The sequence below is a fragment of the Loxodonta africana genome, chromosome 12 (assembly GCF_030014295.1).
Source record: "Loxodonta africana isolate mLoxAfr1 chromosome 12, mLoxAfr1.hap2, whole genome shotgun sequence".
Taxonomy (NCBI): Eukaryota; Metazoa; Chordata; class Mammalia; order Proboscidea; family Elephantidae; genus Loxodonta; species Loxodonta africana.
This window is the reverse complement of record NC_087353.1, coordinates 3,876,127-3,903,319: the sequence shown is the minus strand read 5'-3', so window position 1 is coordinate 3,903,319 and position 27,193 is coordinate 3,876,127. Positions and strand designations below refer to the sequence as shown.

Genomic DNA, 27,193 nt, shown 5'->3' with positions numbered 1-27,193 from the left:
AATGAATGGCAAGATGGGTAGGTAGAGAAATTCCGGCAATGTTTACTGATGTATACCTCATTGGTCTAGCCACTATTTCCTTCTCTGTTTTCCTCCTACCAGGATGCTATGTTAAGAGACCCCAATTTTGGAAATCTATATTTATATTTTATGTGTTAAGTACCAGTTTAATAACAACATCTAAATTCAATAAAAAACACTAGCCTCTGTAAGTAAGAGAATATTAACTCTGTTTTTGAGACTGGTCTATGCAATTAAGGAAAGCAAGTGATTTAGCCATATTACCGAGAAAAAAAAAAAAAATCCAGGTGCTAGTTTGACATTTTCAACTTAACTTGATTTAACAATATTCAAGAAAAGGCCAGCTAAATTACTTTGTGTGAAATGAATATTTTGAACCTTTTCACATGTCAGAAATGCTTTGGTAATGGTTGGTTTAAACTTTCCTTAGGTATTTTATATTTGAATTGATTAAAAAAGAATAAAGTTCAATCACTGACTTTTTCTTTTTCTGGCATAACTTGAACATGACTTTGATAGTACTTATAGCCATTGTCTCGATCTGAGACAAGGCACAACTATACAAGAGACGCCGTCATACCCAATTCCATCAAGAGTTGGTCCCAGACAGTACAGTCCTGAAGGCACAAGACAAAAGTACCAGTGGCTAAGAGGGACTCAGGGGCAAGTGTGGGCAGAAAATGCATGTGAGGTTGGCCAGGAGCGAGTGGGAGGTATGGGAGGGAGAGTGGATGAAGTTGTGATATTAATTGTAACCGATTATACTGTCCATGTCTGCATTACTGCTTGTGTTCACTGCACAAGAACAACAGCAGCTCCCCGACTAATCAGGCAACATTTCATTAAAAATTATCCCAGTTGGATAAGTTTTACCTTGGTAAGCAAGTTTAAATCCCTGCCGGTTCTGCGAATGGTCGCTGTAGAAGTGGATCAGTGTTTCATGTGTTGTACTCAGCAATGCTGAGGGTAGGTCCGAACCACTGAACTGCCCAATCATAGGGCTGGTGTGATATGGTCCATTCTGAATTTCCAGATAGTCATGATTAGCTTCGGTAGAGAAATTCAGAAACTGAATATGTGCACCTATGGAAAAATATTCAAAATTAATCAAAGTTAATATCATATCAACATTGATACAATAAAAGTTTGTCAAAGGTATTGAAACTTTATCAATTTGCTGAAATAATATCTTGATATGAGACAGAACAGTGTAGAAGATAAGAGCATACATTTTGGATCAAAACAGACATTTGTTCAATTTCACCTCTGCCACGACTAGCAGTGTGATCTTTGTCAATGTAATTAGAATCCATCAGTCAACTTATTGGTGGAATATGAATAACAACAGCACCTGCACCACAAAGCTATACGGGCACAATTCTTAGAACGGTGATTGGTACATATACTCACACCCATGATTTTTCATAGCTGCTAGTATAATTATTATAATCATATATACATATTTGTAATTGCATGTCATATCATGCATGTATTAATGTATTGCTTTGTTAAAAAAGAAGCCCACATAAGTCTAAAAAATGCAATAAACTAAGTTGCTTTTAAACCAACTAAATGGCCAAACCACTGTACAAGAGGTATATTAGTTAACTAGTGATTATCTTCAATGTGTTACACACACAAAACAGATTATTGATGTAAGGAATCCAATCAATAAAATACACTTTAATTGTCACAATTCAATCTAACAGTCTAGCATAGTTCACCATACCAAAAAAAAAGTCCAAATGGTCAATATTTCTGATATCATATTAATCTGTGTATGTTGTTATTGTTAGGTGCCCTTGAGTCGGTTCTGACTCACAGCCACCCTAAGTACAACAGAACAAAACACTGCCCAGTCCTGTGCCATCCTCACAATCATTGTTATGCTTAAGCCCATTGTTGCAGCCACTGTGTCAATCCATTTCATTGAGGGTCTTCCTATTTTTTGCTGACCCTCTACTTTGCCAAGCATGATGTCCTTCTCCAGGTACTGATCCCTCTTGACAACATGTCCAAAGTATGTGAGACATAGTCTCCCCATCTTTGCTTCTAAGGAGCATTCTGATTGTACTTCTTTCAAGACAGATTTGTTAGTCCTTTTGGAAGTCCATGGTATATTCTCCAACACCATAATTCGAAGGGGTCAATTCTGGTCTGGTCTTCTTTATTCATCATCCAGCATTCACATGAATATGAGGCAATTGAAAACACCATGGCTTCAGTCAGGTGCACCTTAGTCTTCAAGGTGACATCTTTGCTTTTCAACACTTTAAAGAGGTCCTTTGCAGCAGATTTGCTCAATGCAATGCGTCATTTGATTCTTGACTGCTACTTCCAAATGTGTTGATTGTGGATCCAAGTAAAATGAAATCCTTGACAACTTTAATCTTTTCCCCATTTACCATAATGTTGCTTATTGGCCCAGTTGTGAGGATTTTTGTTTTCTTTATGTTGAGGTGCAATCCATATTGAAGGCTGTGGTCATTGATCTTCACTAGTAAGTGCTTCAAGTCCTCTTCACTTTCAGCAAGCAAGATTGTGTCATCTGTGTAATGCAGGTCCTTAATGAGACTTCCTCCAATCCTAATGCCTCATTCTTCTTCATATAGCCCAGCTTCCAGATTATTTGCTCAGCATACAGACTGAATATGTATGATAAAGGGATATAACCCTGACACACACCTTTCCTGACTTCAAACCATGCAGTATCCCCTTTTTTCTGTTCAAACAACTGCCTCTTGATCTATGTACAGGTTCCTCATGAGCACAATTAAGTGTTCTGGCATTCTCATTCTTTGTAATGTTATCCATAATTTGTTATGGTCCAAGCAGTGGAATGCCTTTGGGTAGTCAATAAAACAGGTAAACATCTTTCTGGTATTCTCTGCTTTCAGCCAGGATCCATCTGACATCAGCAATGATATCCCTGGTTCCATGTCCTCTTCTGAACCTGGCTTGAATTTCCAGCAGTTCCCTGTCGATATACTGCTGCAGCTGCTTTTGAATGATCTCCAGCAAAATTTTACTTTTGTGTGATATTAATGATATTGTTTGATAATTTCTGCATGCGGTGGGATCACCTGTCTTGGGAATAGGTATAAATATGGATCTCTTCCAGTCAGTTGGCCAGGTAGCTGTCTTCCAAATTCTTTGGCATAGACGAGTGAGCACTTCCAGCACTGCATTGCTTGTTGAAACATCTCAACTGATATTCTGTTAACTCCTAGAGCCTTGTTTTTCACCAATGCCTTCAGAGCAGTTTGGACTTCTTCCTTTGGTACCATCAGTCCCTGATCATATGAACAAATCCACCTTGGAAGAAGTACAACCAGAATGTTCCTTAGAAGCAAGGATGGCAAGACTTCATCTCACATACCTTGGACTTGTTATCAGGAGGGACCAGTCCCTGGAGAAGGACATCATGCTTGGTAAAGTAGAGGGTCAGCGGAAAAGAGGAAAATCCTCAGCAAGATGGACTGACACAGTGGCTATAACAAAGGGCTCAAGCATAACAATGATTTTGAGAATGGTGCAGGACTGGGTAGTGTTTTGTTCTGTTGTACACTGGGTCATTATGAGTTGGAAACGACTCGGTCGCACCTAACAACAACAACCAAGCATCATGTCCCTCCCAGTGATTGGTCCCTCCTGGTGGCAAGTCCATAGTAAATGAGATGAAATCTCACCATCCTTGCTTCTAAGGAGCATTCTGGCTATACTTCGTACAAGCCAGGTTTGTTCATTCTTCTGACAGTCCATGGTATATTCACTTTTCTTTGCTAACACCATAATTCAAAGGCATCAATTCTTCTGTCTTCTTTATTCATTGTCTAGCTTTCAAATGCATATGAGGTGATTGAAAATAACATGGCCTGGGTCAGGTGCACCTTAGTCATCAAAGGGACATATTTCCTTTTTAAGATTTTAAAGAGGTCTTTTGCCTCAAATTTGGCCAAAGCTATATGTTCTTTGATTTCTTGACTGCTGCTTCTACGGGCACTGAGTGTTGATCCAAGTAGAATGAAATCTTCAACAACTTCAGTTTCTTCACTATTTATCACGATGCTGTTTATGGGTCTAGCTGTGAGAATTTTCATTTTTTTCATGAATGCAAGGTTAGTAACCTTAAAGAATCAACTTTTTAGTAATCAGCTTTTCCTTAGTAACCTAAAGAATCAAATTATTTTTTTGGAGGGGTGGTGGTGGTAGAGTATGAGTAGTTTAGGGCACTAAACCCATGTTGTCTACACAGTTTAATAAATACCCAGTCACCCTTGTCATTGTGGATGGAATGTAAAAGCTGACACAAAGCAACCTGTTGGATTACTGACATTTCTACTGATATCCCAAAAGACCAGATAGGATGTAAAACTAGGGTGAGATTTGAACATTTAAAAATGTTTTGCTTACTCTTTGGGCATAAAATCAAGTAGCAGAGATATGGCTTCATGTATACTCAAGTCATAGGTGCATATGCCAACTTTAGAAGTATTTATCCAGAGACAGGTTTTAAAATTCACGGAATAACAGTCAAGAGGGAAATTAAAGACGGCAAGCAGATCAAGCAGTGACAGAATTAAACATGGCCAACGTATCAAAAGTATCAGAAATAGCAAAAGTGGCATCTTACTGATTTGGGATTAAACTTGACATAGAAGTGGAATTATGTCAATTAAAACATACTGAGCAAAATTAGCATTTTAAGCAGGATAAAATATTCAGCCATGTATGAAACCTTCTAATACATATCAGGAAATAGAACAGAGCCCAGCTCTAATCTGGTTTAAAATAGATTTACTTAACTGCCTAATCTTCAGCAAATTGTGTCCAATCTGACATCGTAAAGCTAAAATGAAGGGATTAAAATAAGCATAACCTAGTTATACTTTTATTATCTCACTGAATAATTTTTGAAAGGAATTATTACAACAGAAAAACCAATCTGAATGCCTATCTTTTAGTGGAATTTACATAGCATATTCTTATCTGATTCCAGTTACACATTGAAAATCAAATGGCAGTAAAGTGTCACCTGCCCAAAGGATTTCTGCCTTTGTGCTGTGACAAAACTTCAGAGTTAAGTCCTCCTTTTAATTGACAGAAGCTGCGAATATTAATTGCTCTATTATGCATATTCTTGCAATAAACATAGGCAAAACAGTTAACAGTTATGGAATTTAGTGAACATTCTAAAGAAATTGTAGCTAGTTGAAAAGCATGGACATTTTGGACAACTTTGTGTGCACTATTAGTGCAGTGACTTTTAAATAGAAAGGCAAGGGTAAAGCCTAAAAAAACTCGGTAGCATTTCTGTTAGCTTCGCCTGTAGGCATTGTCAAGAAATTAGAGACAAAAGCTCTGAGTTAACTGAGCTTACGCCAAAGCTACACAGCAACCCAAGCGTACAAAAAAGAAAACAGCACAAGAACATGAGAACAGTTAACACTAAATAATGCATTCTCTGTGTCCAGTGTTTGCATTACTCAATCCTCAAAACAGCCCTGAGATTGAGATTCTATTATATCCGTTTTAAAGATACGGAAATGTGGTTCAAAGCCATTTTTGTAACTTGTGCAAACTCATCCCACTAGTAACGGATAGAGCTAGGATTTCTACTCAGCTAATTTCAGAGCCCCAAAACCTGAGCACCCATGGCAGGCAGGGCCCACCCACCAAATCCCTCAGCGAGAAGTCCCCTTCATTGCTTCCAGAGACAAGCTGCCATTCTCTTCCTGAGGCCTACGGTAGGGAAGAGCTGTCCCTGGAGGGAATCATTAAAGAGACACAAAGGTGGTTTTTACTTGATGCCAAAGCAACCAATCACTTTTGTCTATTTAATTAAACAACGGATTGATCCATGGACATGGAGGAAGTGAGGTTAATCAAATCAATCATTTGATTGAATACAATAGATTATTCAGCCCATTAATTAACCACTGCTCTCGGGTCGATTTTGACTTACAGGGTCTCTGTGAGTCGGAATCCACGCGAAGACAATGGGTTAACTAAGGGAACAAATAATCTATTGGGCAGTGCCATGCATGTCCAGTTGTATAAAACATTTAAAACAGTAAAATCTTTTTTGAATAAAAGGCATTAAAAAATATTTTTTCCTCAAGAAAAGGAAATACTATGTCATATCCTGGACCTGTGTTATTATTTAGAGTAGCTGGAAAGACTTGAGTCATTGACACTAACCAGTACTACAATCATTAATGCCCAGAGCAAGCAAAACTCAAAAAATGATAATAAACAGGAATGAATGTTTAGATACTAAACATAGTATTTTAAGAAATGAAGGAACTTTAAAAATATTGAAAAGGAACTTATTTTTAGGAATACTCTTGGGAAGAATACCAGGCAGGTTTTATTTATTTTTTTAATTCACTTTAAATTTCTGATTTCATACTAACCAACTCATTGCCTCTATTTGCAATCAGTCAAAAATCTTATGACTTCCACATTTTTTCAGAAAAGCAATTTCTCCTAAATAAGTACTATTTATAGGAATCTGATGTATATCTTTGCAAATTCTGTCTTATTTAGATTATAAATGCTTTTCTATAAATTGGAGAAATTTTTCCTGAAGTCACCCATGACTCTAGCACCCACAATACCAGGAGGTGCTTGGTAAGAACGCAGAGTTCCTGCCTCATCCAGAGGTACTGAATCGCCTCTGAGCAGGCCATAGGGCTCGTCTTCATTTCGGCAGCTCTGCCACCACTGATGATTCTCGCACACAGTGAGATTTAAGAACTACTTGCCGAAGCAATCATTCTCCTTTTTCCACCGTCTTCCAGTTAAGTAGATATAATTCATAATAAGTCTGATGTTGATCTGGGGTCTTAAATAAGCAAATTTCCCATAATATCTGTTTCTTGCTGACATTTCCAGTGATACTACCAAAAGTGTTTTAAACAATTGTTTTGAACTCTAGAAAGGAGGCAGGACTCATAGAAGACCACCTACCCTACCACACCCCCAACATACACATAAAAGCAGGAAATCCAGGGGAGAAGCAGGAAGAGGCGCTGTGAGGGCAGTGTGCCAATTTGCACATTTACTAGGGTGAGCCACTTAAACCTGCCATCTTTGCTGCTGTAAACTACCCAGGACACGTATGTCTTTCCCTGCGTTAAGGAAGAAATACCTTTATTATTATTATCTCCCAAGTTGAATCCAGAACCATCCTAAGGTTTGGGTACTAATAAGAAGCAACATGGCGTAAAAGAGGAGAGAAATAATAATTAAAAGACATTTAATTATTAAAACTATTAAAAAGAGGTGATCTCCTATGTTTCCTAAAGAATATTGTTGATAAGAAACTTCTAGAGTGTTTGTTTAAAAAATACAGATTCCTGGGCTTCAACCCAGATATACTTTCTCAAAATTTCCAGGGAGGAGATCTGATATTTGTCTATGAATTGGGAGATTCTGGGAAGATCCTACAGCCCAAAATAACAAAAGTGTCAGGGAAAGGAAAGCACCCGGGATGATGGTCCTGTGGATGTAACTGGAGCCCTGGTGGCACAGTGGTTACGAGGCCAGCTGCTAACAAACAGAAAGGCTGGCAGTTCAAATCCTTCAGCCGCTCCTTGGAAACCCTGTGGGGCAGCTCTACTTTGTCCTATAGGGTCACTATGAGTCGGATCCACTCATAGCAACAGGATTTTTTTTTAAGTTACTTAAGAGTTTTCAAGTGTAATTTTTGCGTGGGGGGGATTCAAATCTAGGCAGTAAAGTTTGTCAATGTCTGCAAAGTGCTATAAAATTATTTAAGCTCTAGAAAGTACTTCTTGCAGGGGTAACAATAGTCTAAATGTTGACCTCGTCAAGGGACTAACCACAACTATGTGCATCTTCACTAATCTGTAACTCTATTTTTGGAAGTATATTCGTAGATGATAAAAGTTCTGGCAGGGAAACCTTGCACACTACTTAAACTTACCCTATGAAAAATTATTCGGAGGCATAACTACATCTATTCTAAACAGCTAGGGATAGTCATGCTATCTTGTATACGTTTAAGATATACAGTTTCCTATTGCCTATTCTTCTGGACACTTTTTAAAACTTAATACCATGCAATATTAAATAAATACAACTTATTTTCATTATAATATCTCAAAATTCACTTTTTCGTTTCACCATTTCTTCAAATAAATATTTTGTTCAGGTTCACAGGCACTTATCATGAAGTCAGACAATTTGATTCAACTGATTTTTTTTTTCCTGAATTATTTTCTTGTATATTAGTTTGTGAGTGAGCAACATAGGGAATTAAATCAAATAATGTCCATCTAATAAATCAGAGAACAGTAAAGCTGAGAAAACAAATGGAAATATTTCTATCCATTTATGAATAAAATGTTTCTAATGAGATTTGAAAGAAAAGTGACAACTCTTTGCAATAAAAATTTTTTTAAAAAATTACTAACATTCTCTTTTTGTTGTTTTTTACCATTTGCTAAGGCCTCTACCAGAGCCGTGGTGGTGCAGTGGTTAAGTGATACGGCTGTTAGCCAAAAGGTCAGCAGTTCAAACCCACCAGCCATTTCTTGCAAACCCTATGGGCTGGTTCCACTCTGTCCTATAGGGTCACTATGACTCAGAATCGATTTGAGGGCAACAGGCTTTTGGTTTGGTTAAATCCTCTACTAAGCATTTCCCATGAATTGTCTTAGTTAATCCTCACCACCACCCTATATGGCTACTTTAGCTTTAAAAACTAGAAAATCAAGGCTCCTGGATTTGACTCATTTATTTAAGGCTATCTCTTAACCCTGGTGGCACAGTGGGTAAGTGATACGGCTGCCAACCAAAGGGTCAGCAGTTCAAATCTGCCAGGCGCTCCTTGGAAACTCTATGGGGCAGTTCTACTCTTTCCTACAGGGTCGTTATAAGTTGGAATTGACTCCATGGCATTGAGTTGGTTTTGATCTCTTAACCACAGTGCCATCACTGCTCTATGTAAGGCCATTATCTCCACAAAGAATGGAGCTGCAATTTGCCCCCAAGTTCTCTAATCTCTCTTCTTTTAACATGCTAATTTGTCTTAACAGTTCTCCTCTTAAACATATTCTGGGTTACTTACATCCCTGAACCAATTCTTCACTCCGGACTCAAATTATGAGCACTAACCAATTTTTTTTTTTTTTTTTTTAACCAAGTCCTTATCTTCAGATCTTAATTATAAGAAAACTGGACCCAGCATTTGAGAATAGCTGAGGCAATGTTGGTTTAAGATATTCTGAAGTCTCTGTTTCATCAAGCACAGAGCAGAATTACCACCTCTGTGCTCAGTGTTCATGCTTTACTAAACAAAGCTAAACTAAAAAGCCTGCGAGAAAATAGAGAGCCCCTATAATACTTTCGTGAGCAGTTTCTCTCCTTCTTTATCCCACATGCCCTCTGGGTGGTTCCTGAAAGAACTCAACAGATATGAACTTCCCAGCTGGCTTCTTCCCATGGCAGATGTTCTTCCATGTCTCTCCCCCTTCCTTGGTGTAACATTCCAAGTCAGCCCACAGTACGTCAGCATTATCACGCCTGACCAAGCCCCTGCCAGAGCCGTCCTGCCCAGCCACCCTCCTTCCCAAGCCACTCCACTGCTGCCTGCTCCTGCCATCCTACCCACAGATTTCTGAGGCAGAACCTTTGAAAACTTAATTTAAAAATGTATAATCACCTTCTGGGGAAGTGATTTGTATTCATGCTTACATTCATTCATCATTCAGCTAACACTTATTTAGTACATAAATAATTACTATGCACAGGACATTCACCAGGTACCTAATTTGGCACACTGTGTCTTGGAGGCTTGCTATGAGACTGAATTGACTTAATGGCAATGGGTTTGGCTTGGTTTTATTACTGTGTGTGATTTTTAGAAAATCATAGGTGGGAAAAACCTGAATTAATGGGCTATAATACAAGGAAAAAGTTGGTACAATGGAGACCATTTTCTGAAAGGAAAAGAAGTCATAGGGAATCCAAATTTCACGAAGACGATGCATTTTCTAATAAGAGGTCAAAATGAGGTTTAGTGTGCATAACAATCAAAATGATGTATTGTTCAAGACAGAGGACCTGAGAGTTGATACCTAACACAAAAAAAGCCCTTTTCACAAACCTATAATCAACATGGTATGTAATTACAAAAATTTATAAAACATTACTGTTTTCAAATTTTGTCTTAGATACAATTTAAAATATACCACAACCTGAAAACAAGTCTCAAAATTTTGCCAAGGAAACAATAACCCTTACTGAATTCCACAGTCTGGAAAAGGCCATATTGTAAATAAAGAAATTGATCACTGAATTAAGGAGGCTACATTTTTACATTTCATGTGCCGACTATATCATCACTCAGCTAATTTAATTTGCCCTGAAAAAACTGCATGGCTGAATTGATTTTTGAAATAACTTTCAGTTCTAAAACGTATTCTGCCAGAGCTTTATGTAAATTTGTAAGTTACTTTCAATTAAAGACACAGTTATGAAAACAAGATAGGATATATTTTTTATTCAGCTTAATTCTTTTCAAGATAGAAATTAAAAAGTTAAGTTTTTAAGAAGTAAATGTGTTTTCACTTACCGTAGCCAATGGGCAATGTGATCTTCCAAGTGCAGTCTAAGTTGTTGGGGTAAGCGCCTGGAAATCCAGGACTCAGGATCACTCCACTCAGGCTGCTCAACGTTCCTCCACAAGTGGCTGCGAAATGGACAAAGGCCATGAGTTCTGTAGGTTATCACTTTCCCCAAAGACTATTTCATTCAAACTGCTCTACTCTACTACGGTAAGTAGCAGCAAGTCTTCAGAACTACATTTTGCCCCTAATATTGCACACAATGCAATGTGGTGTATTTCAGTTATTTATGGGCCTTTCTCCCCCTCTTGGAGACTTGGTGGCACAGTGGTTAAGAGCTGGGCTGCTAACCAAAAGGTCAGCAGTTGGAATCCATCAGCCACTCCTTGGGAACCCTACGGGCCAGTTCTCCTCTGTCCTATAGGGTCTCTATGAGTCAGGATCCACTTGATGACAAAGGGTTTGGTTTCGGGTGGTGTAGTGGTTAAGAGCTATGGCTGCTAACCAAAAGGCTGGCAGTTCGAATCCACCAGGTGCTCTTTGGAAACCCTATGGGGCAGTTTTACTCTGTCCCGTAGGGTCTCTATGAGTTAGAATCAACTCAGCGGCAATGAGTTTTGGTTTGTTTTCCCCTCTTAAGTGTGAAACTGCTTAAGAATAAAGACTATTTTTCAAAATTCATGTTATTCTGGTAAACAGAGGTTCTCAATAAAGACGAGTCAATTTAATGCTTACTTTTCAGTTAGGCATCAAATTGGCTTTTACTGTGGTTTATTGGCTACTATGCATTGAGTGGAAACCCTGGTGGCGTAATGGTTAGGTGCTATGACTGCTAACCAAAGGGTCAGCAGTTTGAATCCGCCAGGCACTCCTTGGAAACTCTATGGGGCAGTTCTACTCTGTCCTATAGGGTTGCTATGAGTCGGAATTGACTTGATGGCCCTGGGTTATGTATTGAGTAGTATTAGTTACTATTTATCAGTTTTTTGACTCCATGCTATGCACTTTGTTGAGATAGATACAAAATTTCACTTCATTCCTATATCAACCCTGAAAGGTTGGTATTAGTATTATCCCCATTTTACAGATAAAGACAGTAAGCCTTAAAGATATTAAGATATTTGTGTAAGGGTATACCCATTGGCATCGAATTAATTCTGACTCATAGGGACCTTAAAACTGAGGTGGGAGAGCTCAGGACCAAAACTGGAGATGCGTTTATGTGGCATAGTTGACAAGAGTAAGAAATCTTTCGAGTTTGGGAAATAAGGGAGAGGGAGAAACCGAATATAACATCTGGAATTGTGGTCTAGGTAAAAAGGTGGATGATAAAGGTAGTCACTGAGGAAGGGATACAAGAAAGGGAACACATTTGAGGAAGACAATGGGTTATGGAGGTTGGGTATACTGAGTTTTAAATGACTAGGGAGCACCTATGGGGTGCCTAGTTGGTGAAAACAGTTTGCATTCAAACCCACAGAGTGGTACCATGAAGGAAAAGCCTGGTGATCTGCTTCCATTAAAATTGCAGGAAAGAAAACCCTATGGAGCGGTTCTACTCTGAAACACTTGGGGTCTCTGTGAGTTGGAATCAATGCGGCAGCAGTGGGTTATGGAGCACCTACAGACTTCCAGGGGAGGTTGGATATCAGACCTGCAGCTCAACATAGAATCAGATGCTATAGGTTGTGACCCAGATATTTTTGAAACTTTTGAAAGTTTGGAAACGTTTCTGCTGGGACAACAAACACAGATAAGAACAAAGCTGAATGGACACCTGAGCTATAAGTAGATTTCTGAGTCAGGGTGAGTTGAAAGGGTAGAACATGCGGAGTGTAAATGAGACGAAGAACACCCTGATATCTACAAAAAAATCCCACCAAACCCACTGCCGTCAAGTCAGTTCCAACTCATAGCGACCCTATAGCGACATCTACCAGTCTCTACATTTCAAGACCTTTCTGTGATAGAAACAAATGATAAGCACCTGGTACCCCATGGAATCATCAAAATTCCCATCATGCAGTATATTTGAAAAATTTATGGATCTTCAGGCATTGTTTCTTCCTCTTTAAATACAATATTTGGAAAACTTTCCCCTAAAGAGGCAGGCTGATTTCTCAGGCTGGATGAGAAAATCCACATGTATGGTGGTTTTTGTGTCTCTGGTATAAAATCCTCTGAATCCAATTTCCAATCAGTTCTTTGTGTTTCTGAATTTTGTTGGTCAAAATCTGGATTTATATGAGGGCGAAGCCATACACAGAAAACTACTTGGACTTTCAGACCAGCTACTTTCATTCATTACCATAAATTAATAAACTGGAATTCTCATATAAATATAATTTTAGTTTAGTGCCTTGAGCTAACAATCTTTCATCTAATTTGTGTAGGCTGATCTTAAAATACTGGCCAAAAAATAAACTGAACTACTTCATCCAGTAAGAGAAGATCTATGTTAAACTCCTGTTATACGTCTACGACATTGTTATATTATTATTGTTATACAACAAATGTTTTCAAAGTAATTTAAAAGTGCATCACTGGAAGCCCAACAGAGTAGAACAAGCGGGTCACCATTATGTAATTGACAGTACAGTTACAGAAGGTGTGCCCATACCAACGCAAAGGGGAGAAGGGTAGTTCCAGCGACGGACAGTTCCTGGCATACAAGAAATGTGGGAACGGCCCTGTTGAAAAGAAAATGAGAGAAAACTCACACACCGAAAATACAGTGTTTAATGAATAAATGTTTAGAAGAATATTTGCGATTTTATTAGAAATATAAACTGCAATAGAAATACTGACAGATTTCTATTCACGATTATTGATTTACAAATTTTGAATCAAAATAGTAAACAAGTTCACGATCACCTATGTTTCTTATAAAAAAAAAAAAATCTTGTGATGTCCCTTTAAATAGGCGATATTTCTGACAGGCTCGTTTTCTAAAACTTAAAGAAGGTGAATTGAATTGGACCAAGTGGGTCTTCTGTTCACCGTTAGATGTGTTAGGTTTTGGTTGGAGAGGCTGGCAGTGATTAGGAACTACTAGGTATTGATGAGAAGTTAAAATGTCAGCAATACGTTATCTGTTTAGGAATAGGTGACTTTTGGGATGGTCTATGCTTCATATACCAGTCACTGGACCATTAATGTTCAGCAAAGATTTGGGTCAGTTCTTGGTTCATGAAAGAAGAAGACTTAATGTTTTTTATATTATCAGACAGCTTCACAGGCTGTCGGATTAACATGCTGCAATGAAATTAATCCTCGTCACTCAAAGTGTCTATCTTTTGCATATATGGAGCTTTCAACTGTGGAAATCTATTCTTGTATTCCTCTTTTAAAATTTAAAAAGCAGAGGGTTAAATTCTGAGATGTTCTGTGTTAAAATTTCTCTTACAGTGAAAAAGATGGCTGTAAAAAGGTAGTTCTGTGTGCAGACCTTTTTTTTTCCTCAGCAAGACTCTATGGTCTCATCTGCAGGGCTTTCGTATCTAGTGAATTTCCATTTGCCACCCACCCCTGGCATAGAGTCAACTGAAAAAACACACCTTTAATTCATGTTAAATAATCCCAACCACGCTGGGAACAATCAGACAAGAATTTGTACTAATGCAGTTATCAATGACAAACTGATTCCCCAAGATTAGGCATATCTTATACCCTACTCATATGCCACAAAACCAATTTATTTTCTCATGCTTCCTGATATTTTTAAAAGTAGCTACAGCAAAGAAAGACAATTTTTTCCTGCTAAATTTCATGCTCCCCGGGTATACTCATTCTCTGATCCATTAAATTTTCCATAATAAATTTATTTCTAAAATGTGCACAAACATAAAGCGCAAAGCCCTTAAAGATATTTATTGATGACTAGCAACAAAAGAAACATTAATTAACACCCTAGGTAACACTGTATATTGATTTCTGTTCAAACATTTCATATTAGTGATTCTAGCTGAAATTTGCATAATGGATGAAAAACAAGACAGGACTCTATATATTTATTTACTAGTTTATACAAAACAGGGATTTTCTTTTTTCATTTTTATTAAAAGAATGGTAAATCACATCTAGAGAAGACAGAAATCATAAATCATTCAAATACCCAGGACTTAGTTTTAACGTTCCGTGCCCTGGCACATTTGTATCGTGTCCATGAATCTTACTGGGCACGTGTATTTAGAGACATTTGTTTGTGAGCTGTGCCAGGAAAAATACTTCCCATGACTAATATGTATGTACACTGTCATCTGAAATATATTAATTTATTAGCAAAATTTTAAAAATCCAATATTCTTTTTTGTTCGTGTAAATGAAAGCAGCTGCTTGTGAACTCAAACCTTAACTTTCTCTAAAAAGGAAAAAAAAATGCTTATTTTGCATTAAAAAAAAAAAAAAAGAACTAAGTAGTGGCTGGATTGGGCTCTGCAAGATGGGTGTCCACAGGCCTTCATCTCTAAGAAGCATATTAGACAATTCAGGACAAGAATGCTCTTGCTAAAGGATGCTTTCTATTTTCTTCTCTGAGGGCTGTGGACATATAACTTAAGCAAGCATGTTAACAGAAATCACAAAGTACATCATAAACAAGAGAAAACATAAGCAGAGCAAGTATTAAAGTGGGAATTTGGGAGAGACTAGAGAGAATACGCTATTGAGCTGGCCTAAGTCGATTATGTCAACAACATAAAAAGCTTGAAAACGGCAGGCAGTGTATTCTGAGACTGGGTTCCTGACACACCTTGCCTTCCCTTATAGACCTTAACCCAAAGACACAAACTATATGAGTATTTGGTTGTCTTGTTTCGTGTTCTGATTTTTACAGAAAATGTCCCTGCGAGTGAAACTCGTAATTCTTTAAACTCTAACAAGAGAAGCAGCCACAATTTGTCCTAAAGAAAGAATTGCAATGGTCTCACTGTGCTTTGTCAACCAACTTCTTAGATAACAGAAGTTTTAGAAAACTTTCCTAAGCGTCTGTCAGAAAGTGTTGCCTACAGGAAACATACATTGCGAAGATCCTTCCATCATTTTAACAGACAAAACAATTACTGTAGTACTTGACAAGGTCTATACAATGTATGTTTGGGCTTGTTTTTATGAAGGTGATCTGTATATATATATACATACATTTTAATAATAATAGCAATAATAGTTTTCATTTATTAAAGTGGTTTAGGCCAGAATGTTCCTTAGGAGCGAGGGTGGCGAGACTTGTCTCTTGTCCTCTGGACATGTTATCAGGAAGGACCAGACCCTAGAGAAGGACATCATGCTTGGTGAAGTAAAGGGTCAGCAAAAGAGAGGAAGACCCTCAACGATATGGGTTGACCCACTGGCTACAACAATGGGCTCAAACACAGCAAGGATTGCGAGGATGGCACAGGACCAGGCAGGGTTTCGTTCTGTTGTACGTGGGGTCGCTATGAATAGGAACTGACTTGAGGGCACCTGACAACAACGACAACACTAAGCATTTTAGAAATATTTTATCTAAACTTAAAATGTGGCTAATTCCCACACCTGGTCCTGCCTGATCTCCTCCTGCCTCGCTCACCAGCCCCTCTGCTCCCTCTCTTGCTCTGATACACTCTCTAAACTTCCACTTTCTCATCGGCACAATACATATAACGTCGTATTGACATCACACGGCTGACTGGGAATTACAGGAGGTTTTGTATGTAAAACACTTAGTATGGTGCCAAAGAGGCATTCAGTATTTGCTAGCAGTTGTTACTTAATTCAGTGACATATTCACTCCAACACACATGCAGAAGCTGAATTAATGGGGTCATCTCACAGCTCTACTTTTCTAACTCTTTCTGTTTTTTTTTTTTTTTTGTCTGTTGAACATGGTCTAGTCTTGCTATACATTAGTTTATAACTAATATTCTTCTTGTTACCACCCATAATTTAAAATGAAATGTTGAAAACTCCTATTTAATATTTCTAAAAAATTATTTAAATCTCTTACTTGAACACTTTGCATGGTACCTGGCACATGGTGGGAACTTAGTGAGAATTTATTAAATGGAATCATGAGAACAGTTTGCAAAGCAGAAGAAACACATGACTCCAAAGCAGATTCAATAATTGAGTTGCCAGGTGGGGCCACTAAGAGGCTGTGTAGATACCTGGGCTTTTAGAATTTTTTCCACATGCTTATCGGGAAAACACACATTTGGGATAAAGTAATTATGAACATAAAAGACTCAACTTTGGGATAGTGCTTTATCATTTAGAAGTTATTTCCACATGATAATTAAGACTACCAGCATGCATGGGCAACATGACTACTGTGATGGTAAATTAGCTCATGAGGTACAAGGCTAGGGCTGAAGCTGTAAGTAAGCTGGCCAAGAATTACCATGTTGAACTGTCTTTATTAACAACGACGCAAAAGAAAGATACCTGTAATGTGTAGCCGGGCTCACACTGAAAAGATAGGACATCGTTCACCATGTATCGATCTCCTGTTTTGATGCCATTGCTCGGAAGGGCTGGCTCTTGGCAGGCAGCAAGACCTACAGCTGTAGAAAGGCAAAGACCGAGACTTACAGACCACAGGATATAGACAATATTCTTATTATCTGTTGCTCTCATCTTGCAGGGATGAAAATAAAAGGCCTTAAATCATTCTCTTCCTATTTTACCAAGAATTTAAATGACTTTAAATTGGAGTTATGTACTAATTCTTATATATTAACTTATTTTAAGAATGCAGTGGATCAAGGCTTTTTTAATAATAAAATGTTCTTTTTCCATGTTTAGTATAAAATACTCCAATTCCAATGCATATACATTTTGAATGGTTCTTAAAAATTTTTCCTATTATACATGAAACTTGTGAGATTTCTGTCTTGTCTCTTTGTTTTTCAAGCACACTTAGCAGTCTTTATTGAAAATTTTAAGTGAGAATCTGGGAATTCAGTCTTTCCGGGGGGAAAAATATATATATGAGAACAAATATTTTATGTTCAATAACTCTCACACTCTCTCTTTTTTTTTAAAGACAACAAATGTTTTTCATGGACTGTCTCATATTGTTTGTTGTTTTTGCATGCCATCAAGTCAATTCTGACTCATTGCCACCCTACAGGATAGAGTAGAACTGCCCCATAGGGTTTCCTAGGCTGTACTTTTTACAGGAGGAGCCCAGAGCTCTGCTGCTAACTGAAAGGTCGGCAGTTTGAGCCCACCAGCAGCTCTTTGGACGAGAGTTGTGGCAGTCTGCTTCTGTAAAGATTACAGTCTTGGAAATCCTATGGAGCAGCTCTACTCTGTCCTATAGGGTTGTTATGAGTCAGAATTGACTTGACAGCAAAAAGTTTTCTGGAGAAGATCACCAGATCTTTTCTCACATGGGTTGAGGCACCAACCTTTTGGTTAGCAGTCAAGCACTTAACCACTGCTCCACCAGGACTTCTTATCGCTTACATAAGCAGGATCAATATTTACAGACCCTGAAGATGTAATCAGGCACTTTACTAAAATGAATTGCCTTTAGTTTAGGTACTCACAAATAAAAACAATTGCATCATAGAATATTGGCGTTCAGCCCAGAATATCAGATGATCAGGGCAAATGGTTATTGTACACAATGGCTAACCTAAAGGTTGGATGTCTGAGTCCACACAGAGGTGGCTTTGAAGAGAGGCCTGGTGGTCTATTTCCAAAAAAAAAAAAAAAAAAAAAATCAGCCTTTGAAAACACAACAGAGCATAGCTCTGCTCGTACACACACAGGGCCACCATGAGTTGGAGTCGATTGGTTTCTTATTCAATAAATTATTTTATTTTATTATGTATTGCTTTATTATTTAATACTGGCACCTATCTGTATAAACCCTTAATGTAAGAAAAAACAAAGTATGTAGCTACAGTATTTTACAGAAACATAAATGCATTGGAAGAGATGATAAAGACATGTTGATTGCAAATAACCTCTTCCACCATTCCTCCTAGTGTATCTTCTCACATTCTTTTTACTCCCAGGTTAGAAATATTAATGAATTACTTAGCATGTGTAAGAAAAAGGAGAGAAGGACTTCTCTAAAACAGACCAGCTTAAAATGGCTTATTTGTATTAATAATTTAGCTTTTGATTGTAACACTAACATCAATGAATTTATCAGAATAACTAGTTGACTGGGACTCTTCATTGGTTCTTCTGGGCTGGGGTAAGTGAGGTGGGTAAAGGTGTGGAAGACTACAGTTAATTCGGAAGCAACAAACTGGTATGAAATGGGGGGAACAGATCTAGGCAGGGCAAGCCACATAATTTGTGGGACCTAACACAAAATTAAAATGCCAGTCTTGCCCAAGGGGTGGAGCCCACATGTGTAGCATTACAGCCAGCATTTCTCCTCTGCTTACATGCATGGGCCATTTTCCCACTGCCCTTCATTTACAAAATACACACGCAAGGTTAAAATTACTAAAAAGTTCAAGACAGGCAAGAGCAAGAATGGCATCCTTCTAAGAGCTAGACTTAGTGTGACTACACATGATGCACACACAAGAAAGGCTCTGGATCTAAGCTAATAAGTCTGGACAGGAAGTGCCCCAGAAGAAAGGCCTGGCTGCCTACTTCCAAAAAAATAGCCAGCGAAAACACTATGGCGTACACTTCTACTCTGACACGTATGGGGTTGCCATGAGCTGGAATCGACTAGATGGCAACTGGTTTGGTTTTGGTTTTATAGGCCAGTTACTGCACTACATACGTTATATTGTTCTAACCCTCACAGTAACCTCATAACCAGGAAATCTGAAGTCAGTCGGAAGATCAAGGTGTTCAGGTACAGTCATGTAAACAAATGTAATCTGCCTGACTGGTGAACTAATTAAAGGGAAACATCCTTTACTTCCTTGCTTTTCAAAGCTTGGTGTGGGAGCTTGTTAGAAATGCAGACTCACACCCCTGAATCAGAATTTGTAGGTTAACACCACCCCAGACGTTTCCTATATATTAGAGTTTGAGAATCACCTGTTTGTTTCACTTTCCTCCCAATCCTGAGAATATGAACCAGAGAGAAGTAGCTCCAATTCATGTTAGTTTGATTGCTCATTTGAGAATACCACACTACAGGAATTAGTGTTAGACTGGAAACCACTCGTACATAAACTAGCTGGATGGATAATTTCAAGCCACAGAACACACTCATTCTATATAGGATGAGTAGATATGAAGTATGTCATAAAGGTTATCTGAGTTGATTCTGATTTTTTCCCTAAATGGTTGTGGCAATATATATCTTTTTATTCCTAACACATAATTTCAAACCACGTGGGGTTTTTACGGAAGATAAAATTGCTAAATATGAAAAATATATATAATCACTTAGGTATTTAACTTATTTTATTAATATAATTTATCTGTTTAGGATATATATGGTAAGTGTATTTTTTTTTCCTTCTACAAATTACCTAGATCACCTATTAGTTTTTAATTTCACCCTTAAAAAATATACTTAGGATACTCTTGGTATAAAATTTCTAGCTGTAATTTGAATACTAAAAATCTAATTGATGGTCGTACCATGTCATGATCATTTTGGGATACTTCAAATATGCACCAGGTACAACAGAGATCAGAAAGTATCCATCACACAACAATTTTCCAGAAAACAAAAAGAAAAAATCTTTTGAAATTAAAAGGATGAAATATGACACATAGTTCAAAATTAAATTCCAGCTGCTAAATTTCTCATCCATTATGGATTTGTGTCTCCCCAAAATATGTGCTGCAAATTGTAACCCCTATACCTGTGGTTATAATTCCATTTGGGGATGGGTTTTCTTTGTTATGTCAGCGATGCAGTATGGGTGTAGAGTGTGTCTCAAATCAATTCCTTTTGACATAAAAGAGATTAAACAAGCAAGTGAGCAAGCAGAGATGGGGCAAGAGACATGCCAAGCCATATGAAGACTGCCCAGGAGCAGAAGCTCAAAGAGACAAGGACCTTCCCCCAGAGTCGGCAGAGAGAAAAACTTCCCCTAGAGCCAACACTCTGAATTCGGACTTCTAGCCAACTAAACTGTGAAAAAATAAATGTTTGGTGAAGCCATCCACTTAGGGTATTTCTTTTACAGCAGCACTAGATAACCAACACACCATCCTTTCACACCTAAATAAGGTATAATGAGTTTTTACTTATTTATTATATGTGTTCATTATAGGAAGCCCTGGAGGCAAAGTGGTTAGGTGCTTGGCTGCTAACTGAAATGTTGGTGATACGAACCCACCAGTCGCTGCTTGGGATAAAGACGTGGCAGCCTGCTTCAGTAAAGACTTAACAGCCTTGAAAACTCTATGGGCAGTTCTACTCTGTCCTACAGGGTCACGGGGTCACTATGAGTCAGAATCAACTCTATGGCAATGTTTTTTTTGTTTGTTTGTTATTGTTGTTATCATTCATTATATGTTGCTTTACATGCATTTAAACAAAAAAACCAAACCAAAGCTGTTGCCATTGAGTCGATTCCGACTCATAGTGACCCTACAGGACAGAGTAGAACTGCCCCATAGAGTTTCCAAGGATTATGCATTAATGTATTTTGATTTTCTCCTTCCTTAAATTATATGTCTAAATTAAATTCATCTGGGAGGGGGGGACTTGTATTTATATCTATATGTGCAAGAATCACAATACATTTTCCAGATAAAATAAAAACAGAAAGGATTAATCAATGTCTAATACAATAAGACTTAAGAAGTAGTTATATGTAAAATGTATTTGAAATGTAGGAAGAAACTTCTTCCTTCTCTTCTCCTTTTCCTTCCTTTTCTCTATCGCTCATTTAATATATGTCCAGTTTCACTCTGAGTCTAGTATAGGCTAGGTGCTGAGAATACAAACATAATACATGGTATTTGTAAGGACACTTTCTAGTAATATGATTTAAACTCATTACATCCGTACTGAGTGACAGAGTGGATGAATGATTGATATGATTATCCGCATTGTTGAACTACATTGGACCAGAGCTCAGGTATTTCTCATATATTACATTTATCTCCAGAAGGTGCAATAATCCACCCTCAGCATAAACAGTAATTCGAGACACAGTGAAACAGCAGATTTATGTCACGAGTCGGGTAAAAACGCTCAAGGATTATTTTATGGTAATGTGAGAAAAATCACCCCACGAGCAGAAGGGATAAAGATGTGGCAGACAGAGGTCAAGAAAACAGCTGTGCTTCAAGCTCAGTGTGGAGACAGAAGTATTACAACATAAGAAGAGCAGAACATCATGGTGTCCTGTGCAACAAAGGAACTGGATAACACGTTTTTAGAGAAAGAACAACAATGTACGTAATTATGGATACAAAGCAGAAAAATCAGAAAGGAGTCTGGGTAGCTCCCAGATGGTGGCAGCAGTTTAACACAAATCAAACAATAAACTTTCTGAACCTCGAGGGTGCAGGAGGTGGTATACTGAAGAGTGTTTTACTAAAGAAAATGTTTAGATTATTTGTATTTATCATTGTACTAATGAAAATGTGAAATAAAGATGCAACAGGTAACAGGGTGATGTATGATTATGGATATGAACTGGAATAAAGGTAATTTAAGTCAAGAAATATATACATCCTTCTTAAAGTATTTGAAAAGAAAATTGTCTTTAACAAATCCCCTTTTATGCAGAGTTTAGAAGAATGATGTATGAATTAAATGAAACCGATGTCTTACATTGTTAAAACATGGGTGGTTCTATCACAAAAGTGACAGAATAAATTGTAAAAACAGTCATTTAAACAGCATTTATTTGGACAGAAAAATAGACATCTAGGAAGCTATGTAAACAACAGAACTGTTCTAAAGATTTACTAAAATGAAATTGTGAAACAATATATGATAGAGAAATTCAAAATTAATTTTTCAGGAGTAGAGACATCTGGGAGGAGTAAATTATAACACTGTAGACAAATTTTTTGGCGGGGAGGATTTCCAGCCCTTTAAAATTACAGCATACTTGCATTATATGCTATAAATGATACTGTCACAAATATGATAAAGCAGTCTTTTTTTTTTTAAAAGGTAGTTCACAACCTACCAAATTCAGAAACACCTGGCATCATAATTGATTGTGAAGACAACTCTACCTCCTAGAGCCCAGTTTCCCAGGCAATTCTTGTGCATTCTAATGTTTAGAACCACTCCTTTGTAAAAAGAAACAACAAATTTAAAGGTTGTATACATCATACTATTTTATAAAATATTATAACCAGAGGCGGGGCCAAGATGGTGGAGTAGTCAGACACTTCTTGTGTCCCTCTTATAACAAAGACCCCCCAAAAAAGTGAATCGACTGTATATGATAATCTCAGAGCCCTGAACATCAGAGACAGAGTTCAAGAATCGGACTGAGAGGCGGGGGAGGGAAAGATAGTCAGAAGCAGTGAAGAGTTTCCACACCTGACCTGGTGGGAATGGGCACCCTGCAGGCCGGATCTATTGGCACGAGCACGGTGAGACAAGCAATGGCATTCAGGAGAGATAGAGAGGTGGAGAGTCCACTCATGCCTCCAGAATCAGTGAAAAGCAGCACTCTTGGCATAAGTAAAAAAAAAAAAAAAAAAATTTATTTATTTATTTTTATTTGTGTCTAACCTACCATGCAGGCCAAAAAACATCCCTTTGGAAAAAACGCTCTCCCATTTAACTGACCCCTTACTGCTCTGCACCAAGTCCTGAGCTGGCTTCAGTGATAGTCACTTTCCCTGGGCTGGAAGTAAGACCTGGGAATTTTTTTTCCTTCAAGGCTTTATATATGTTTATACTGAGGAAAAATCAGATAAAATAATTAAAAAAAAAAAAATGAAGAAACCCTAGGAATTGTGTGGGACTCTATCAAGAGAAAACCTATGAGTGCTTGGAGTACCAGAATAGGAGGGATAACAGAAAATACAGAGAGAATTGTTGAAGATTTGTTGGCAGAAAACTTCCCCGATCTTGTGGAAGAAAAGAAGACATCTATCCAGGAAGCTCATTAAGCCCCACACAAGGTAGATCCCAAAAGAAAGTCACCAAGACATATTACAATCAAATTTGCCAAAACCAAAGGCCAAGAGAGAATTTTAAGAGCAGCTAGGCATAAACAAAAAATCACCTATGAAGGAGCGTCAGTAAAATTAAATTTGGATTACTCAGCAGAAACCATGCAGGCAAGAAGGCAATGGGATGACATATATAAAGCCTTGAAGGAAAAAAAATTCCAGCCAAGAATTATATATCCAGCAAAACTGTCTCTCACATATTATGGTGAAATTAGGGCATTTCCAGATAAACAGAAGTTAAGGGAATTTGTAAAAAACCAAGCCAAAATTACAAGAAATACTAAAGGGAGTCCTCTGGTTAGAGAATCAACCTAAGACTAGAACATAGAACAACCAGGTATTGACCCAAATAGAAAAGTCACAAAAATAAGTCAAAGCTAAAACACTGAAAATAGGATAACAGAGACATCAATATGTAAAAGATGACAACATCAAAACAGAAATGAGGAACTAAATACTGTAGTCACAGAACTTTTGTATGTAGAATGTCTTAGTCATGTAGTGTTGCTATAACAGAAATACTGCAAGTAGACAGCTTTAACAAAAATGAAAAAACCAAACCTGTTGTCATCGAGTTGACTCCAACTCATAGTGAACCTATAGGACAAAGTAGAACTGCCCCATAGGGTTTCCAAGGAGAGCCTGCTAGATTTGAACTGTCAAACTTTTGGTTAGCAGCCATAGCTTATAACCACTACACCATCAGGGTTTCCGAACTCTTTGCCCTTGAGTCGATTCCGACTCATAGCGACCCTACAGGACGGAGTAGAACTACCCCACAGGGCTTCCAAGGAGAGGCTCAGGATATGAACTGCTGACCTTTTGGTTAGCAGCCATAGCACTTAACCACTGCTCCACCAGAGCTCTGTAGACAAAGACAAGTTTATTCTCTCACAGTCTAGTAGGTTAGAAGTCCAAATTCGGGGCATCAGCTCCAGGGGAAGGCTTTCTCTGTCAGCTCTGGAGGAAGGCCCATGTTATCCATCTTCCCCTGGACTAAGAGCTTCTCCACAGAGGAACCCCAGGTTCAAAGGATGCACTCGGCTCCCGCTGCTTCTTTCTTGGTAGTATGAGGTCCACAACTCTCTGCTTGCTTCCTTTTCCTTTCTCTCTTTTAAGATAAAAGGTGGTGCAGGCCATACTCCAGGGGAACTCCCTTCACATTGGATCAGGGATGTGACCTTAGTAAGGGGGTTACAATCCTACCCTAATCATCTTCAACATAAAATTACAATCACAAAATGGAGGACAACCACACAATATTTGGAACCATGGCCTAACCAAGTTGACACAAATTTTGGGGGGACACATTTCAATCTATGATATTCCACCCTTTGGTCCATAGAAATTCATGTTCTTGCTACCTGCAAGACACATTCACCCCATCGTATCATAGCAAAAGTCTTAAATCAACTGCAGGTCCAAAATCCAAAAATTCCTCTTCATCTATGAAATCTAGAATACAAGTTATCTGCTTCCAAAGTACAATTGCAGAACAGGCACAAGATAGACATTCCCATTACAAATGGGAGAAATTGCAGGGAAAGAAGGGATAATAGGCACCAAGTAAATCAGCAGAAGACATTATATTAGCCCCCAAGACTTGAAAATAATCCTCTGTCCCCTGAGACCATTCACACAATGGCCCCGTCCTACAGTCTCTAGGTATTGGCCACACTCTCTGGATTCTGAGGGGAGGCCTCCTGGTCCTGGGCTTCAGTTCCGCCTTCCAGAAAAGGCATTTGACAAAGTCCAACACCCATTCAAAACAAAAACTCTCAGCTGAATAAGGATAGAAGGGAAATTACTCAACATAATGAAGGACATTTATACAATGCCAACAGCCAACATCATCTTAAATGGAGAGTCTGAAAGCATTCCGCTTGAGACCGGGAATCAGACAAGGATGCCCTTTATCACCATTCTTATTCAACATGTGCTGGAGGTCCTAGCCGGAGCAAAAAATAAGGCAAGAAAAAGAAATAAAGTACACCCAAATTGGTATGAAAGAAGTGAAAGTATCCCTATTTGCAGATGATATAATCTTATACAGAGAAAACCCTAAAGAATCTACAAGAAAACTACTGGAACTAATAGAAGATTTCAGCAAAGTATCAGAATACAAGATAAACATACAAAAATCAGTTGGATTCCTCTACACCAACAAGTAGAACGTCAAAGAGGAAATCACCAAATCAACAATACCATTTCTAATAGCCCCCAAAAAGATAAAATACTGAGGAATAAATCTTACCAGAGATATAGAAGACTTATACAAAGAAAACTCCAAGACAGTATTTCAAGAAACCAAAACAGACCTACATAAGAGGAAAAACATTATCTTGCTCATGACAAGAAGATTTAACTTTGTGAAAATGTCAATTCTACCCAAAGCGATCTACAGATACAATGCAATTCCGATCCAAATTCCAAAGATAATTTTTAATGAGATGGAGAAAAAAGTCACCAACTTAATTGGAAAGGGAAGAGGCCCTGGATAAGTAAAGCATTACTGAAAAAGAAGAACAAAGTGGGAGGTCTCTCACTACTTGATTTTAGAACCTATTATACCACCACAGTAGTCAAAACAGCCTGGTACTGGTACAACAGCAGATGCATAGACCAATGGAAAAGAGTTGAGAATCCAGACATAAATCCGTCCACATATGAGCAGTTGATATTTGACAAAGGCCCAAAGTCAGTTAAATGGGGAAAAGTCAATCTTTTTAACAAATGGTGCTGGCATAACTGGATATCCATCTGCAAAAAAATGAAACAAGACCCATACCTCACATCATATACAAAAACTAACTCAAAATGGATCAAAGACCTAAGTATAAACTCTAAAATGATAAAGATCATGGAAGAAAAAATAGGGACAATGCCAGGAGCCCTAATACATGGCATAAACAGAATACAGCCATAACTAACAACCCACAAACACCACTAGTTAACTAGGAACTCCTAAAAATTAAAGACTTATGCTCATCAAAAGACATCGCCAAAAGACTATAAAGACAACCTACAGGCTGGGAAAAAAATTTGACTATGATATACCTGATCTGGGTCTAATCTCTAAAATCCACAAGATAAAACAGAACTTCAACGACAAAAAGACAAATAACCCAACTAAAAAATGGGCAAAGGATATTAATAGGCACTTCACCAAAGAAGATATTAAGGTGGTTAACAGATACATGAGGAAACGTCCACGATCAGCAACCATTAGAGAAATGCAAATCGAAACTACAATGAGATACCATTTCTCCACAACAAGGCTAGAACTATTCCAAAAAACACAAAATGATAAATGTTGGAGAGGTTGTGGAGAGACTGGAACAGTTACACACTGCTGGTGGGAATGTATGATGCCACAACTACTTCGGAAATTGATTTGCCTCTTCCTTAAAAAGCTGGAAATAAAAATACCTTACTATCCAGCAATCCCACTCCTTGGAATATATCCTAGAAAAATAAGAGCTGTCACATGGATAGATATGCACACT

The 27,193-nt window shown here is 38.0% G+C and overlaps 1 protein-coding gene across 1 annotated transcript in view; it reads right to left on the bottom strand.

The window, feature by feature from the left end:
• Positions 1 to 27,193, bottom strand: part of CSMD1 (CUB and Sushi multiple domains 1) — a 1,768,974-nt gene that overhangs the window by 204,414 nt on the left and 1,537,367 nt on the right. The window contains exons 39-42 of the mRNA XM_064294928.1: positions 17,037 to 17,155; positions 13,237 to 13,306; positions 10,625 to 10,741; positions 895 to 1,104 (exon numbers count right to left, since the gene is read on the bottom strand). Coding sequence (XP_064150998.1) covers positions 895 to 1,104; positions 10,625 to 10,741; positions 13,237 to 13,306; positions 17,037 to 17,155 — 516 coding nt within the window. The remainder of the gene's footprint in view (positions 1 to 894; positions 1,105 to 10,624; positions 10,742 to 13,236; positions 13,307 to 17,036; positions 17,156 to 27,193) is intronic.